Source organism: Nycticebus coucang, chromosome 22, assembly GCF_027406575.1.
Source record: "Nycticebus coucang isolate mNycCou1 chromosome 22, mNycCou1.pri, whole genome shotgun sequence".
In the NCBI taxonomy this organism is placed as follows: Eukaryota; Metazoa; Chordata; class Mammalia; order Primates; family Lorisidae; genus Nycticebus; species Nycticebus coucang.
This window is the reverse complement of record NC_069801.1, coordinates 27,081,655-27,099,803: the sequence shown is the minus strand read 5'-3', so window position 1 is coordinate 27,099,803 and position 18,149 is coordinate 27,081,655. Positions and strand designations below refer to the sequence as shown.

Below are 18,149 nucleotides of genomic sequence, written 5' to 3'. Positions count from 1 at the left end.
GGACCAGAGGTGGATTGACCTGACTCCCGCAGGGATCATCAGGTGTTCTCTCTTGGGAACTTAAAATTACACTTAAGAGATTCTGCTTTTCCCTGGACTCATCTCCTAAAGAGACACAATGTAACTCCAGGTGCAATGGATTCTCTCTTAGTCCCTCCACGTGGACTAAGAAGTGAAACCATCCTATGTGCGGGAAGAGAATGACTGAGACATGTGGGAAACTTTTCCTGGGTTTCTGACCGCTCAGTTCCTTTTCATCTCCCCTTATACAGTCTGCCTGCAGGTCCACCCCTGGGTTCTCTCTCATTTTAGCCTGAGTTAATCAATACTGTTTGCATCAAAGGTTCCTGATTGATGTGATCATCTAGGACCCAGAAATCCTACTTCTGAAAATTGTGCAAAGACATGCACATAAAGATATTTCTTGACGTGTTATTCACAACAGGGAAATTGGAAATTATCTAAATGTAAGATAATAGGAGATTGAGTATATACATTTTAATACATACCCTTAGAGAGAGAAGGGAAAATCTAGTCATTCCAAATCATTCAGGTAGACTACAATTCATTGATTTAGGGAAATGTTTATTTGATAGTGTTCAGTCCAAAAGAAGATGATTTTTAAGCCCCCAGGTGACAGTATTAATATAACCAGACAAGGCAATGATTATGGTCTCCCAGCCTAGACTATAGTCACCCCTCCTTTTGAGGTTCTTGAGAAGGAGATATATACAAAGAACAAAAGCCAAGGAAGGGATTTTAAGATTAGCTGGGCCTGGACGCCAAACTCAAAAGCAGAACCCTGAGTCTTCTGGTAAGTTTAAATCAATCATGGAAAACTACATGTTTTCCTAAGCTGATTTTGGCTTTAAAATGTAGGAGTATACAGCACACCTCCTGGGTGAAGGGCTCAATTACAACCTGGGTTTTACCTAACAAACACAAACAATATAACTTCATTGTAGCCATATATCAATATTAATCTGAAATTTTTTTTAAAAATCTCAAATGGGCCTATAATTCTGGCATGTGGGGAGGCCAAGGTAGGACAATTGCTTGAGGCCAGAATTTCAAAACTAGCCCAAGGAACTAGCAAGACCCCATCTCTTGAAAAAAAAAAAAAATGAATGGAGACGTCACTTGAGCCCAGGAGTTGAGGCTGCAGGAAGCTACGATGATATCATTGCACTCCAGCCTAGGCAACAGAGTGGGACTCTGTCTAAAAACAAGCACACAAAGTAAAACCACAAAAGAAATATAAGCTTCAGATGAAGGGCCGGTTGAACACACCCATCAGCCTGAGTAAGAACATACCTAAGACCAGTGTGATATGCGGTTTCCCACTGTGGCTATTACTGAGCTGACTGCTGCTTAATATTAAGAAAGCAATGACCTCACTCACCCACCAGCCAACAGGTTTACATGTACAAGAATTTGACTAATCTATAGGGGGGCCTCTCCACAAGATGAAGAAGGAGGGCAGGCACTAAACAAAATGTAGGTGTCAGTCTCCAACGTCCCCTGCCTTTGAGTTCTATAGCAATAACATGGTAGATACCAGCAGTGTTGAAAGAGAGTGTTTGTGTTTGGGGGTAGGGGGTATGTTTTTAAAGGATCAAAGGTCAAACAGCAAAATGTTAACAATGCTTATGCCTCAGTGGTGAGATTTTAGGAATTTTTATCTTGTTGCTATTCAGCATTCCATAAATTTTCTGCATGAAGCAGAAATGTGTAAGTTTTTGGAAACATTATTTTATTTTTTGAGACAGAGTCTTACTTTGTTGCCCTCTGTAGAGTGCTCTGGCGTCACAGCTTGCAGCAACCTCAAACTCTTGGGCTTAAGCGATTCTCTTGACTCAACCTCCCAAGTAGCTAGAGGCGTCGGCAACAGCGCCCAGCTATTTTTTTAGAGATATGGTCTCACTCTTGCTCAGGCTGATCTTGAATTCATGAGCTCAAGCAATCCACCCGCTTCAGCCTCCCAAGTGCTAGGATTACAGGCATGAGCCACCATGCCCAGCCTTGAAAACGTAATTTTAAAGTGTAATGGAAAATAACCCAAATCAAAATAGTAATCATAAATATATAAAATACCCAGCTCTGTTTAAGTGATTTCATGTGTTTGTTGTGTTTTCTGGAAAAGTTTAGTATACCTTAGAAGTTTCAAAGGTAAGTATGAGACTGAGAATGGAAGGTAATAAAAAATTTTTAAACTCCAACTAAGGAAAATGAGAGTTGGCTAAATAAAAAGTTAACACTTCTACAAATCCAATGACTGCCATAAATAAAACTAAGACAATAATAAACTGCGAAAATAGAATTAATAGGCTAAGGTCAATATTGAATATTCATAGAATTCTTCAGATTTTTAAGAAAAATAAAGGCAAAGGACATGAATAGACAGTTAAAAAGAGAAATGCAAATAGCCCACTAAAATATTTTTTAAAGTTCAACCTAATTAACCATCAAGTGCCAATTAAAAGAAAATTATTAGTTGACAAAGGTCAAAATTGATGGCTATCTCCCCCAATGGGCTCTAATGTTCCATGGGCAGTATTTGTATCATTTCTTGCATCCTGAGCACCTGACACAATGTCTGACCCAGGCTGAGCCCTCAATAGGTAATCATTAAATGAATTGGGTGAAAGAAGAATGGGGGCACCCAGTACTGGAGAAGCGTCGTGTGTTGACAGTATCAATTGGAACAATTTTCCTGGACAACAAAATGGAAGCACACATTGGACGCAGACACAGCCCTCCCTGGTTTATGTGAAATCAATGTTAAACCCGCTTGGCTCCCTCAAGAGCGCCTCTTAGTGATAATGCCCACACTTCATAAAGTTTGTATATTTCTCAATAGGACATTTTCAGCCAACATGTCTGTAGAAGAAATTTATAGTTAGATCCCCAACACATAATACAGTTTAAATAAATCTATCTGCGGGAAAATCTCAAGTTACATTCCAACTACAGTTGGTAAAATGTCAGAATTCCACGTGGACATGTGGAAAGGAACCCCCAGTGCCACAGTGGGGCGTGTGTCTCAGATGCTGCTGGCTCTTCCACCCAATGCCTGTGCTACACTCGTTGCCTGAGTCTTTCCTATTTCATCCTTGCCTAGAATTTTGCAACGTCTCAAGCTGAGGAAGTTTGCTTAGTGCACTGAATGTTTATGGTATAGTAGCGTGCCACCATGCTCAAACCCCCTGTTTGGCTACAATCATAATTTTTGGGTGATCGTGAAGTGATGTGTTAGGTATTTCACTTCTAGCATAATGGTTTATTGCATAAATTTCAGTATTTTATTGTGCTTCAATTACTTTGGGCGCTTGGGGTTGATGTACAACACATTATAGCATTTTCCCCACTTAAAATAATGGGAAATAGACTCCTAGTTAGCATCTTTACCCAGAACATCTGATTTCCAGGAATGAATCACTGACATTCAGCAAGAGATGGTCATGTATTTTAATCATTTCTAGTTGAAAAAAAAAAAGAAAAAGTAAATAATCAGAAAAGATGCATGTATTAGAAAGATTTCATCCAAACTTTGGAAACCCAAGTGGTTAACAATAGAGTATCTGTTGAGTAAATCCTAGTAAGTTCAGGTGATGAAATGCAATAAAGTGGCTTGGCTGCCAGGTCTTAGCTAAAGAAAAAAATAATAATAATAATAATTAATCCAATAGAGTCATTTCAACCATATTTTTTAAGAAATTTAATTATATGGAGAAATTCTTGCAATATAATAGTAAGTGTGCAAAGATTAACAGAAATTATATAACATATAATGCAAGTTGCATAAGAGAAAGATATTTATGTATGTGGAGAATAAACATTTCAAGAGAAGGCAATGGACAAGTTTGATTTTCTTGCTACTGTCTTCAAAGAAAAGCTCAGACTTTCTTGAATGACAATGTAAAATATTACATTTTTATTTTCAAAGAAGGAACATAGCAGGGATTGGGGTGATTTTGAGAATAGTAATAATAATAAAGGTAACAGCAGGTAATACTTGTATAGAGCTCAACTACACACCAGACAATGAAAGTCAAGTTATGAACCCACACTGAGTTTTGCCACAATAACACCATCCTGTTCCCAAGCACCATCTAGTCTCTGCCTATAGGGATATAGGAAGTCAGATGTTTCTGGTCAAAGAGCAGAAGGGTCAGTGGACTTCACTGAGTACTCTGAGAGGCCACACCTAGTATGTAGAGTAGTGGGAAGAATACAGGATCTAGGAGTGGCCAGCCCTGGATTCAAATCCTGCCTATGCCACTTAAATTCCTATGTGACTTTGGGAAAGTAGCTTCACCTTTCTGAATCGTACTTGCTCATGAGTAGACTAAAAACACCTCACAGCATGATCAGCTGTTGAGGGGCTGCCTGTGAAAGTGCTTTGATATAGCAAAGGAGCTCAGGAAATGCTCCCCTCTTATGTTCAGTGTTGGTGACTGTGTCACTGGCTTCTTCTTAGACCCTTCCTCCTTTATTATTCATTTCAGTAAGAATTACAGAAGATGAGCAAATACGCCTTGCCTAAACTCACTCCATATACAGACAAATACTCTTGAGTATTGGTTTTATGAATGAGAAAGTGAAGAATGGAATAAATGAATTGCTTGTGCTCTAAGAATGATCATGTTGCGCTGACTTGTCTGCTTTTATCTTTTCAGCGTATCCACTCACCAAATGCCCTCCTCCCACCATCCTCCCCAATGCCGAAGTCGTCACAGAGAATGAAGAATTCAACATAGGTAGCCTCTCCCAAACCAGCAAGGACTGGGAGCCCAGGGCTGGTTGGGGAGGGGAAGAAGGGAGACCTAGCCGGGAAGGGGCTGCCTGACCAATGTCATCTCTCCCTTTCATCCATGGAGAGAGAAACAATAGGCCCCATACCAGAGGGTTGGTGTTGTCAGCTGAGTTTGCACCCAGAATACAGCCACCCTTCCTTTTAGCCATACCCAGAGGGAGAAGCTGAGAAAGTGCTTTTCTTCTGATTCATGTCACCATGAAACATGGTGATTCAAGTCACCGTGGCTTTGAGAAATAAATCTATGTAAGACAGTACAAAATGTCCTGGAATATGAAACTTTAGTAGGTTCAGGCAAGGCTGGGCCATAATAGGGGAGCAGTATTTGTCTGAGCCATTTGATTGGAGCTCAGTTAGTTACTCAAGTATGAGCAGAACACAACCCACCACTGATTACCTTGCCTAGAAGGGTGTTCAAGGTACTAAGGGGCACCCATCAGCCCCATCTGGACTTCTCCAGAGAACCCCCATGCTGGTCTCTCTTTGACAGGTGACATCGTACGCTACAGATGCCTCCCCGGGTTTACCTTAGTGGGGAATGAAATCCTAACCTGCAAACTTGGAACTTACCTGCAGTTTGAAGGCCCACCCCCAATATGTGAAGGTGACTGCACAGAACCATGTTCCCAGAAGTTCCTCTTGAACAAACTTGAAGTTCCTTTTCATCTCTTTCTATTCTAATTCAGTCGCTGCCCTTGAACTTGTGTTGTCTGATGAATGAATGAGCGAATGAAAATGAGTGAGGTCTCAAGAAAGATTCTCTGCCCTGTTCTGAGGTTTGGGGCTAAGAATTGGCCACCCTGGACACATTTATTTCCATCTTCCTTTTTTATTAAGAAGTTGATTTAGTCCTCAGAACTTTGCTTTGGCGTTCCCAACCCCAGCATTTGGAGGTGGATCATCCTGAAATTAGTTGCATGAGGGGTGTTACAGCATCTTCCCAGGCCCCAGGACAGAGCACCTCCTCCATGCCTGCCAAAGGCCTCTCTGAATCTACCTCATCCCTTCCCTTCCTGAGGATGACAGAAAACCCAATCCTGCTCCTCCAGTTCCTCCTTTTCTAAGTTCCACAGGCAATGTCTTCCTTAGAGTGACATCTTTTTCTTTAGATACGTCAATGCTACTAATCAGGTCACAGCCCAGCTCTGAGACCCTCCAGATGCAGTTATCATCGTTATCATCAGCATCTCTACAGTTTATTGAGATGCATGCTTGACATATATTATTTCATATAGTATAACATTTTATATGATACAAAAGCCTGTGAGGTAGATGCTACCTCTTTGCATTGCATAGAGAATAAACAATTTGTTCAAGATCACAAAGGTAGTCTATAAATCCAGGTGTTTGTCTCAAAAAGCCCACATGCTTACCTCTTCCCTATACTGGTACACATCAAACTTATCTTATAGATGATCTCTTTTGGATTTGGGGCTGCCTACTGTTGTCTGTATGTATGTACCATCCCCACCTATTCCAAAGCCAGGTAGTAGTGTCCACAACTGAACTTGGACCAGTTGATGCCCACCAACTGGTCAGGCCTGAATCCCAGAAGTACTGTAACATTGACATAAGATCTGAGGTCACCTCCTGGCACAGAGTAGGAGGTTGAGGGGCATGTGAGATCTTGTTTGAATGTGCTCAAATACCGATTTTCCATTGGTTGTCTTTCATAGTGAGGAAAAGCAAATGTGTTGGCCCCAGTTCCATCTCCACCAACATACCTGGTGTATTTCTGTTTCTTTCTCCAAGTGCACTGCCCAACGAAAGAGCTTCTCACAGACTCCACAGGCGTGATCCTGAGTCAGAGCTACCCAGGGAGCTACCCCCAGTTCCAGACCTGCTCTTGGCTCGTGAGGGTGGAACCAGAATATAACATCACCCTCACTGTGGAGTACTTCCTCAGTGAAAGGCAATATGATGAGTTTGAGATCTTTGATGGTAAGTCAGTTATGTACTACAGATGGCATGACCTTGGTCCAGACTAGGGAGTCCGTGCTGCAGTTTTCCTATAGGGCTCACCAGAGAGGCTCCACATGATGTCTCTCTCTGCCACAAAAACCCCAAGACCCTGGGATCTGATAGGGTTGCTTACATTGGAGCTTGCACCTGTTACAGCACCCATTCTTGCTGTAGACCCCACTCAAACCAGTATCCTTGAATGCCAACCAATAAGTCAGTCACAACAGTCCTCCCAAATGAAGAGTGCTGCTTTCGAACCCTGAAAAGGTCTACAAACATTGTGTTTCTCTTTGGTGGTAGGAAAGGAAAAGTGCAATGATTTGCTCTTTAATTTGGAGGGAAAGTCTGAGCATGCTCCAGACCACTAGACCCAAAAATTTCACTGCAAACTTGGTAGGATCGACCTCTTCCCTTCTGCAGCACATGTGACTTGCAAAGGAATCTACACTAATGGTCCCTTCTTACTCATCTGATTCGATTAAAATGATGCCCTCAATATGGTGACCAACACACTGTGTTTTGCAGGATGTCCAGATGGTCCCCATCCCCTCATACTGTGTTATGACAGAAAGCAGGGGGATTAACATAGCTCTGGTGCAAAATCATGAATGTATACTGTGTCTACCTCACGTGAATGAGACTGCTTCTGACCCTCCTTTCTAAAAGGGAAGAGCAGAGAGAGGGACAGAGGGAGAGGGGCGGGGGGTCTCAGTGTGTTACACACCTTTTGGGGACAAGACACAATTATAAAAGGGACTTTACCTAACAAATGCAATCAGTGTAACCTGGTTTCTTGTACCCTTAATGAATCCCCAACAATAAAAAAAAAATTTTTAAATGTGGTGACATCAAATGAAAATTTGGCTATAAAAGCGTTTTATAATTCTAAAATGCCATTCACATGTTTTATTTCAAATTGTTAGTTTAATTATGTTGCTTCTGCTCAATGTGGCAGAAAGTTTTCTTTAAAAAAAAATGCAATATTGCCAGGAAAAATAGGATTAAGGTTATAATTTCTATTACAGATAAAAGCTAAGATATCAAGATAACTAACTAGGTGACTATTAATACCTTCTCTTAACTCAATATTCGAACTCCATTGATAGTTGACTACTGAGTAATTCCCCCAGGAATACTAGAACAAGCACTTCACTTTGTTTTAAAGCTTGCATCGCATTCTCTGTGGGTTGTCGCATGTATTACAGGAGGTTACATGTGGCATTAATTAATTTTTGTTAAGCACCTTGAAGCAGCTACATGCACAGCTGTTAAATTTCTATATCATGTGTGTTTAACTAGACCCAGAAAAAAAAGAATGACATTCCAGATCAATAGCTTATTCCACGTGACCAAGACTGTGTTAGTCTGCTCTAATTGAGATACTGCAGATGGCCTAGCTGCTACAGTGGAGCCTCCTACTTGGTTAAGCTGGTGCTGTGAGGCAAACCTGGGCCAGGACTCTATTGTCACCACCCTGACCACACACTCCCTCCTCTAGCAGAAGAGCCACAATAATGCTTTGGGTCCCCAGTATCAGTATCAATTCACACCCTGTATGCAAAAGACCTAGGTATTTCTGTTTTGGGAGTCTAGTGGACCCCAACCTGGGACAGTGGACAGCAAGGGAGACGGCTCTGGGGAAATCATGAAACTTACACCAAACTTAGTGCAGAAAACCTGGAAGCCTATAAGGGTATACGCTGTTTCATGTGCCTGGTGGCAGCATGAAAACAATGCAGCAATCTGTCCTGTTTTCCAGAATATTTTCATTGGGTATCATAACAGAGTACACATGCAAGGATGCACAGCAGTCAGGAGGCAGCAGTGAAGGTTAAGAATGAGAGAGGGGGCTCGGTGTCCATAACTCAGTGGTCAGGGCACCAGCCACATACACCGGGGCTGGCGGGGTTGAACCCAGCCCAGGTCAGCTAAACGACAATGACAACTACAACAAAAAATAGCTAGGCATTGTGGCAGGCACCTGTAGTCCCAGCTACTTGGGAGGCTGAAGCAAGAGAATTGCTTAAGCCCAAGAGTTTGAGGTTGCTGTGAGCTATGATGCTATGGCACTCTACTGAGGGCAACATGGAGTCTGTCTCAAAGAAAAAGGAAAAAAAAAAAGAATGAGAGAGGGTAGATTACAGCTCCCAGGAAAGTTGAGTAAAGGCTTAGTAAGGACATAAGACAACAGAACATCTGAAGTGACCACATAAAGGTGCAACCCGTAAAGAGAGTGGGGAGAGCAAGTCTCATCTCAGACAGACATATCAGCTTCCCTAGCCTAAGCTACTAGTTGACGGCCTCAGCTCACCTGCACTGCTGATTTCTCCATGCAGGAATAGTCACACAGATATTCCCCTAACTGAATACTTCACTCTGAGCTAGAAGGTCACTGAGGAACTCAGCCTGTCTGCCTCCCACATCTGGACATAGCCTTTTCCATAAAATAATAATTCAGTGACCTGAGTAAACAGAGGCTGGTCATTTGGGGAAGGAACTGGAGAAATCACTTCTGTATACAACAGGTGCCATTTTACAGGGTCCCTTTTCATAGGGACCCAGCCTCTTTCTCAGCCCAAGTGCTCTGGAGTGGGAATGAAACCTGGCTGAGGTCTGCACATTGGGCAAAGGACTGGGACTTTCCAATGGTTATGTACTTACATTCGTATATTCATACTCTTTTTGGCTGCCCATCTGTCCTGCCCTTAGGAATACCATGTTCCATGAAACATCTCCTCCATAGATCCTGGGACCGAGGCCCTCCTAGCGGCCATTCCAACCTTGCCGCCCACTTTAGAAATTATGCTAGCCTTGCTTCCCACCTGACCTCAGTATTCTGGGATCTGCTACTCACTGCCAGGGAGCCCGGTTCTCTGAGAGCATCCCCCCATCAGTTTCCACCTGCAGAGGACAAGCCTTTACTCAGGTTGTCAGTCATGCCACTGTTCACCTCCTCACCAGCTCCTCACCTCCTGACTCTCCAGTAGACAGAGTCCTCCCTGCCCTGCTGAGAAATACCCTCAGCTGGTGGGTGTTCCACTTGTACACAATAGGCCTATTCCAGCATGACAGTCCTCTGAGCCTTCTGATCCGTTCTCCGTAGTTTGTCAGAGCAGTTCTGCTGGCTCTACTTTGCTAAACGTGGCCCATTACTTTTCCCAGCACCTAAGGTCTCAGCAGCATATTGAAGTCATCACTTAGGGCCTTTTCAAGGATGATAAGTCCCGTGTTAGGGATTATCCAGCTTTATATTCTGCCTCCCTTGAGCCAGCACCCCCAGGACAAAATCCCAAGCATTTAAGGTAAGAAAAAGGAAGAGGGAGACCTTTCCTGAAGAGCCTTGAAAAGCAATATTGGGAAGCTTTGTTACTTATGACTGTGAGACATGACATTTTCCTCTAGCTTTATTGCTATATAGTCATTCAGTAAATATTCTTTATCTATGGTGGGCATCAAGCTGGTTTTAGTAGACATTAGCAGACACAGAGAAGTAGGGTGGCTAAGTGAAGGGAGTTCTAAGCATGAGAACCAGCTCTTCTAATTAACCAGCTGCTTGACCTTGGTCATGTCTCAAAATGGCAAATAGATTTTGTCTCACCTACCAACTCTTACAGGTGGGCAGGGACCTCCTAGAGCACTGAGCTCAGGGGCAGAGGTCACCTTGAGCAGAGCTCGGGGATGCAGAGAGGAGTGTAGTACAGATGATTTTGCTGACGCTGAGTGAGTTACCCAAGCCCCTGAGCCCTAGTGTCTTCACTCAAGGCTGTCTGCAACAGCTCTGATGTCTGCAATCCTTTGTCACTCTCATCCCAGGGCCCTCAGGACAGAGTCCTCTGCTGAAAGCCCTCAGTGGGAATTACTCAGCTCCTCTGGCTGTCACCAGCTCAAGCAGTTCTGTGTACCTGCGCTGGTCATCTGATCATGCCTACAATCGGAAGGGCTTTAAGATTCGGTATTCAGGTGAGTAAAACATGAGGACTTGTGACGCTCACCAAAAACACCCACATGAGCCAAAGGACCTCTGCTCAGCAAGGTGGCAAGCTCCTCTGCCACGCCCAGGCAGACCCTTCCCCTCCTCTGAATCCCCCTCACTAAAGCTGTCCAACCAGCCATTCCTGACCTCTTTTTCTTTTCCTTTCCCCACTTTTAACTTCTTTTCCTCTCTTCTTCTCATACTGCCAGCCTGTGTCTTTAGGATAAGCTTAACTATTACCTATGATCTGATAATGCTCCCAAAGTTGATCCTATCCCATTTGGAAATTTGGGAAATGTTAATATAAGGTCCTTAAAACTAAAAAGGCCTAAGAGATGGGTCTCTAACAGGTAACACCAAGAGCCTTTCATCTGTTCTGCAAGCCCTATCTCAAAGGGCAGGCAACCCAAAAGGTGACCCTGGGTCACCTTCAACAGTCTATAAGGAGCACAAAATAGCGTAGGAATACAATGAGATGGAGAAAATGGAATTTATCTGAACTCCCATTGTGGGGTATTGTTGACCGCGGGTGGAAGAAAGCTTAAGCTGCCTGGTTCCCACTTTGAAGGTAGGTGAGTCCTGTGAACTGCTGGCTGGGCTCTGCAGGCAGAATGGATTACTTAAGGCCATGGGGGCTCCAGTTCCCTTTCAGTCCTCTCCCCTGGCCTATGTTCCAAACAAATTTTTAAAGAATATTGGTTGGAAGAGATGTTAGATCATAACCTGCCTAATGTTCCACTTGCCTCGGTCTACCTTCTAATGGGTCTCCCACTTGCCAGAGCAGACCTAACCTAGAAGACCCATTTGAACAGCCTTAAAGAACCTTTGGATGTGGCTTCCAGGGAAGAGCCAATCAGAGGAAGCTGAGAGGAGCCTGGGAAGAGATGGATCTTTGCTGTCTCAGAGCCCATATTTTCTGAAAGTCCACCCAAACTCTCCTTTCCCTGGTGCAAACAAGGTCAGGGGAAGGTGGCTTCACAACTAAGGGGCCCAAGGCTTGTGACCAGCACCGTCACTAGCTAGCAATAATCCTGTTAGACAAGGCATTTAGCCACTTAGGGCCCAAATTTCCTCATGATGAAAAAGAACTCTTAAGGGCCCAAGCATGGTGGCTCATACCTGTAAAACCTAGTCCAGGCAGAGGATTGCTTAAGGACAGGAGTTTGAGACAACCTTTGGCAACAGTGAGACCCCTTCTCTACAAAATATTTAAAAATTAGCCAGATGTAGGGGCATGCACTTATTGTCTCAGCTACTGGGGAGTCTCAGACAGGAGGATCACCTCATCCCAGGAGTTCAAGGCTGCTGTGAGCTATGGGGATGGATGCCACTGCATTCAAGCTTGGGCAACAGAGCAAGACCCTGTCTCTCTCATACACACACACAAACACAAAGGCAGATAAAAGAAACAAAATGAAACCTTAAGGTACCTCTCAGGGGAACTGAGGCTGAGCTCCTGGTGGCATCTCATGCAGAAGGGAAAGATGTAGTACAGCAGTTTAGCAGCATTTCACCACACTGATTGCTAAATTAAGAGCTAAAAGCTATTAAGGAGTTACCCTTTCCTTGATGTTCTAAAGGTTAACATGTTTGGGGATAATGAATCAGTGTTAATTACAATACACATTCCATGTAGACAGTAAATTAATTACATGGTGCAGCAATTAGTACTTAATAATTAAGATACAGCAGATCCGGGTAATTGCACCTGTGTCTATCACTGTGACTAAGCATACTTCATAACTGAGTTCTCGTTACTGAGTCAGGTAGACGCAAAGACACAACATCATAGAACACAGGGGACAAAGGAACACCACACATCTCAAGTGAGGAAACACAACTGGCTTGGGAGGGAGGAGTTTAGCACAGCAATTTCACCAGCAGTGTGATGTGGTCACCAGATTAGAGGCCATTGGCCCTCACCACGAGGAGAGAGTAAGTAAGGGCCAAGCACCCTAATCCTGCCTTAACCATGGTTGCCTCAGAGACCCTTCCAGGGACTCCAGGGGCAAACAGAGGTGTTGTTCTGCATGACTTTGGTCACCCCCCTTTCTCAGCCCCCTAATGGGAGTTCTTTCAGGCTGGGATTTTTGTCTGCTTTCTTCGTTGTTGTATTCCCAACACATAGAATACTTAGTACAGCACGTGGTAGACACTCGGTGGCTCTTTGTCAAATAAATGAATGAACTAAGTTGAAGTCATATGCGGAGGGAAATTAGCACAGTAGGGAAACTTACATCCTACATCATCACAGGTCTGTCTCTGCCCATCCCTACACAGCAGAAAGAAGAACTGCCATTTATTGAGCACCAAGTTCCCTGAACTATATAGAGGGGCTTTATGTACAATTTAAATTGTCCAAAAACCTGTGAGGTGGGTATTGCCAGTCCCAATTTTCAGGTGAGGAAACTGGAGCTGAAGGAACGTCTATGATTTTTCCCAAGTCACAGACCCAGTAAGGTCAGAAACCAGACTTGAGCCCAGGCCTGACTCACTCCAATGTCCACACCCTTGCAATCATACCTCTCTGGAACCAACCCTGTTGGATTCTGCTTTTTGAGTCTGTGTGGGAGCTAAAGGGATTTGAGAACCTTAACTTAGCCATGCACTTGGTGCTGCCTCCAGGTTGTACAGGGGACCCCATATTTCCTAGGACGGTTTTGTTTTGTTTTTGTTTTGTTTTGTTTTGTTTTGCTTTCCCTTTTTTTTTGTTTTGGCTTTACTAAACCAACTGGCTGTTTTCAATATCAAACACTCAGACCTCTCTAAGCAGCAGCAGACTTGGCAGGGGTGAAGATAAGGAAATGGTGGGGGGACAAGAACCAGGAAGGGACTCCCGCTGGTACTGAGTCTACTCTTTTCCTCCCTCAGCTCCCTACTGCAGCCTGCCTAGGGCTCCCCTCCATGGCTTCATCCTGGGCCAGACCAGTACCCAGCCTGGGGGCTCCATCCACTTTGGCTGCAATGCCGGCTACCGCTTGGTGGGACACAGCATGGCCATCTGTACCCGGCACCCTCAGGGCTACCACCTGTGGAGCGAGGCCATACCTCTCTGTCAAGGTGAGCAGCAGGTGGGAAGTGGGTCACAAAGGTGGGTGGCTTGGATCTAACCCTGAACTGGTCACTTTCACACCTGGGTTTCCTCTCTGATCATTCATTCTTTCAGCAAACATGTGTTGAGGATCTATAATATCTTGAACCAAGGGATTACATACGCACAGCACCCTTGATGTTTTGAGAGTCAAGGGGGAGGTGGGTATGAGAGCACGTAAGTGCAAATTGACTGTGGAAGCCAGTACTGTATTGGGAATACCAACAGTGTGCAGGAGCTGGGAGATAAGCAGGGACCTTTCTCCTCCAGGACAACTGGGGCTTGGAGTCATAAAGCAAGTGGTTTGACCAAACACTTAAATGTTCATGCATTGCCTTTTATACCTTGAGACTTTCTTCTTGGAGGATCTACCCAGAACTGCCAAAGGGGTGTTAAAATCTCCAACTATTATAGTGCAGGAAGATATACTGTTCAGATAGTTGGGGGAGGGGGGGTTGGTTTTTTTTGTTTTTTTTTGATGAATTTTAATGAATCAAGGAGTTTTCAGGTAAGGGAAATAAATGTTGATTATTGAAATCTCTTCATGTTGTATGTTTCCCTTGACAAATACATAGTGTCCATCCTTGTCTTTCCTTATTTTTGCTGGCTTAAATCCAATTGTATCTGCAAATAAGATTGTAACCCCTGCTTTTTTCTGATTTCCATTTGTGTGGCTTACTGTTTTCCATCCCTTCACCCTGAGTCTTGTTTTATCTTTTAAGGTAAGGTGTATCTCTTGGAGGCAACAGATACCTGGCCTGAGTTTTTGTGTCCAGTCAGCCAGCTTAGGTTTTGTCTTCTCCCTTAAAGTAATATACACTCACATTAGAAGACGGGGGGGGCGGGGGGGGGACTATAGATTATGCAATAGAAAAAAACCGAAAATGACCTATAACCCTATCACTTGTGATCACCATTGTTAACATTTAAGTGCATTTCCTTTGGTCTTTTATATGTTGATTACAAAACTAGGATCATAAGTGTAGAAAGCCCTTAATATTTTTTAACATCATTTATATCATCAAATACACTTCATCATCATTATTTTCAATGGTTGTATAGCATTATGGGAAAAATTGTCATTTTATTTAAGTATCATTCTATAGTAGTACATTTCTATATATTTTTGCTACTACAAACTTGTAATTCTTGGCAGGTGTGGTGTTTCATACCTCTAATACTAGCACTCTGGGAGGCTTAGGTGGGAGAATCACTTGAGGTCAAAAGTTCAAAACCAGCTTGAGCAAGAGCATTGGTTTTAATAGAGACTGTTTTAGTAGAGACCTCATCTCTACTAAAAATTGAAAAAATTAGCCTGGCATGGTTGTGACTTGTAGCCTCCAGCTACTCAGGAAGCTGAGGCAGGAGGATCACTACAACCTAGGAGTTTGAGGTTGCTGTGGGCTGTGATGATGCCACTGCACTCTAACTGGGGCTATACAGTGAGACTCTGTTCAAAAAGAATTAAACTTACAATTCCATCCTTTTGAAATTTCATATTTATTTCCTTAAAATAAATTCCCAGAAATGAGACTGTTGAATCAAAATATATTCAACATTTACACCTTTTGATAATTACAGCTTTTGACACACCAGAGAGTTTGTCCTCATTTACCCTTTCACCAGCCACATACAAAAGCTGTCTTTTCTCCTAGTCACAATGTTATGCACTGCATTGTTTCACCAATTACACAGGGAGAAACAGGAAATCACATTGCTGTTTGATTTCATTTTTCTTTGGTTTCTGGTGTGGTGAAATTACTTTCTAATGACATCTATCACCTCTAAACTTCACAACCTTTTTGCCTATGCCTGCATTTTCTCAAAGGATGAAAACAATGTGTTATTAATAATCTATTCTAAGCCTGAGTAAAGGTCACAGAGAACTGACTGTCCACAAATGACAAATGTCATTTGGCTTCAGGCTCCTTTTCTTTAATGGCATCAGCACAGACAAGTCTCTTTTCCACAGCTCTAATGGTACCAACAAGTCTCTCGTCTCTGTTATCTCATGTTCCCACCCGTACTTAAGCCCCTCTGGCTTCTGTCCATTCATCACCACGCTGGTCTGTGTATCTTCTCCCTATTCCACCCCAAGCTTCCCACCACTGCCCTCCTTGTCAGCCTCCCTCCACCTGCCCTGGAATCCATTTCCATGGCCAGCAAGCCCACACCCTTGGCCACTGCCTGGGAGTCTGTCTTCACTTCCTCCCTCCATAGAGACTGTGTCTGTCCTCTGAGGGCACATATGCTGTGGCCCTTTCAAGTGGAAGGTGTTAATCCCCCTGCACTTCCCCCTCATTTCCTATGTAACTCAGGACCAGAAGTCTGACATTCTTTCAGTTCTCTACTGCTGCTTCCAAACCATGACTTCCCCAGCCCCCATGAGAGAGCCCATGCCTCCCAGTACTTCCTCTTTCCTTCCCCAGCTCATTCTCTCAGTGTACACAGTCTCTCCCAGACAGATCTCATTCCACCACAGGCCTCCAATATTCTGTGACAGTGTCCCCTCCTCTCCTACCCACAGGAAGTGTCCCTCCTCCCTCCGTTTTGGGGTACCACATTTTAGCAGGGAGATCATGAGACTCAGGCTTTACATCTCTCAGGCTGAGAAGTCATCTCCTGTCCCCTTAGTCATCCACAAGAGCAGAACTGGTGACAAGTGGCTGCTGCCCACTTCCTTCTCCAGCTCTCCCCAGGTTGACTCTCCATGCAAAATGTTAGTGGGCATCAAAGTATTTCTTCCCAAAGGATTCAAGGAAGCTAGGCAGTTAGTTGATCTGATATGACAATTTAGTCAACCAGGAATTACCAAAGGAGCTCTATGTCTTGCTCTCAAAGCATTAGAAGAGTCTTATGTTTAAAGGCTGCCTTATTTCCTCATCCCTCCTGTGTTCCTGGCCTTCCTCTTTTGGTCCCATGTGCAGCCTTTGACTCTATCTTCCATCTGGTATTCCAATCTCCATCCCTCTGGATGGTCCTCCCTTCCCCTTCTAGTAGCGTCAAGCAACATTGCTAGTCAATATAGCTGGGACTTTCCTCTGCTCAAGCAGCCTTCATAGAGTGAGTGGAAGGCTGTGGGAGGGCAATGCTGTCTGCAGGTTTACCAGGGGAGCATTAGCCCTCCCCAGATGTGTCTCTCCCAGCCAACAGCTGGCAGCTTTCTTGAGAGTTGTTTTCCTGAAAAGTTTGGGCCAAAACATGGGTGCAGGAGTTATACACAAGAGTGACAGGCACACCTATAACTTCCATCCAGATAGTACAAAATCACTGTATGTCACCAAACTGTTTGTATCCCGGTAATATTCTGAAATTTAATTAAAAAAAGGAAATCCAGATGGGTTCCTAAAAATACAAACTATGTATGAATAAATAAAATATATAACTGATTCCATTCCCCATATATAAATACTGCTGACCATGTGTTGACTATTCCTGATTTTTTTCAGCAGCAAATAATTTAGAGTAAATATATGGAGTGTATTATATTAATTTGTTATCAGAGTGTGCAATTTAAAGTAAAAAAGTTAAACTGATTATGCGGCAGAGATGAGAAGACAAAGGGACAGCCATTAGGCCAAGAGACCCTAAACCCTTGAATTAAAACTGCTCTTCCCTGAGATACCACTTCCCACCATCGCAGCTCTAATTCTTCCACACATTCCCCTTCAGTGGGAAGAAAACCCTCTCGATTTTGCTTGGAGAGCGGATGTGTGAATGCCTCTACACAGCATTTGTGGGAACAGATGGAGAACTGGTCTTACCCTGAGGCTCCCTCCCATCTATTTGGGGCTACAGCTTCTTTACTCCATTTAATCCATCAACATACTTCTATCTTCATTCTGCCTTCCAGTTTTTTTCACTAGGCTTTTCCCTTTCATAAGTTTTTACTACAATTTTATGATGACCTTGGGAGGAGAGGAAAGATAAAAATACATTCTCAGAAAACCGTCTTAAATCAGAAACGCTCATGGCCTCTATTTTCCTCGGCTAGCTCTTTCCTGTGGGCTTCCCGAGGCCCCCAAGAATGGAATGGTGTTTGGCAAGGAGTACACAGTTGGAACCAAGGCCATGTACAGCTGCAGTGAAGGCTACCACCTCCAGGAAGGCCCCGAGGCCACTGCTGAGTGTCTGGACACAGGCCTGTGGAGCAACCACAATGTCCCTCCGAAGTGTGTCCGTGAGTCCTTGGGCATAGGAGGCTGGTGTAAGGAAGGGCAGGGCAGGAATCTGCAAAGATTTCTGTTGGAAATGAGCTAAAAGCACAGTGATGGAAAAACCGTGGATGTGGAGGCTGGGGGATTCGG

At 43.7% G+C, this 18,149-nt stretch overlaps 1 protein-coding gene across 1 annotated transcript in view; it reads left to right on the top strand.

Moving 5' to 3' along the window:
* The window catches only part of CSMD2 (CUB and Sushi multiple domains 2), a 580,815-nt gene that overhangs the window by 511,575 nt on the left and 51,091 nt on the right, over positions 1-18,149 (top strand). Inside the window, exons 45-50 of the mRNA XM_053576806.1 lie at positions 4,680-4,760; positions 5,307-5,420; positions 6,569-6,757; positions 10,592-10,738; positions 13,623-13,811; positions 17,837-18,022. Of these exons, the coding sequence (XP_053432781.1) occupies positions 4,680-4,760; positions 5,307-5,420; positions 6,569-6,757; positions 10,592-10,738; positions 13,623-13,811; positions 17,837-18,022 (906 nt within the window). The remainder of the gene's footprint in view (positions 1-4,679; positions 4,761-5,306; positions 5,421-6,568; positions 6,758-10,591; positions 10,739-13,622; positions 13,812-17,836; positions 18,023-18,149) is intronic.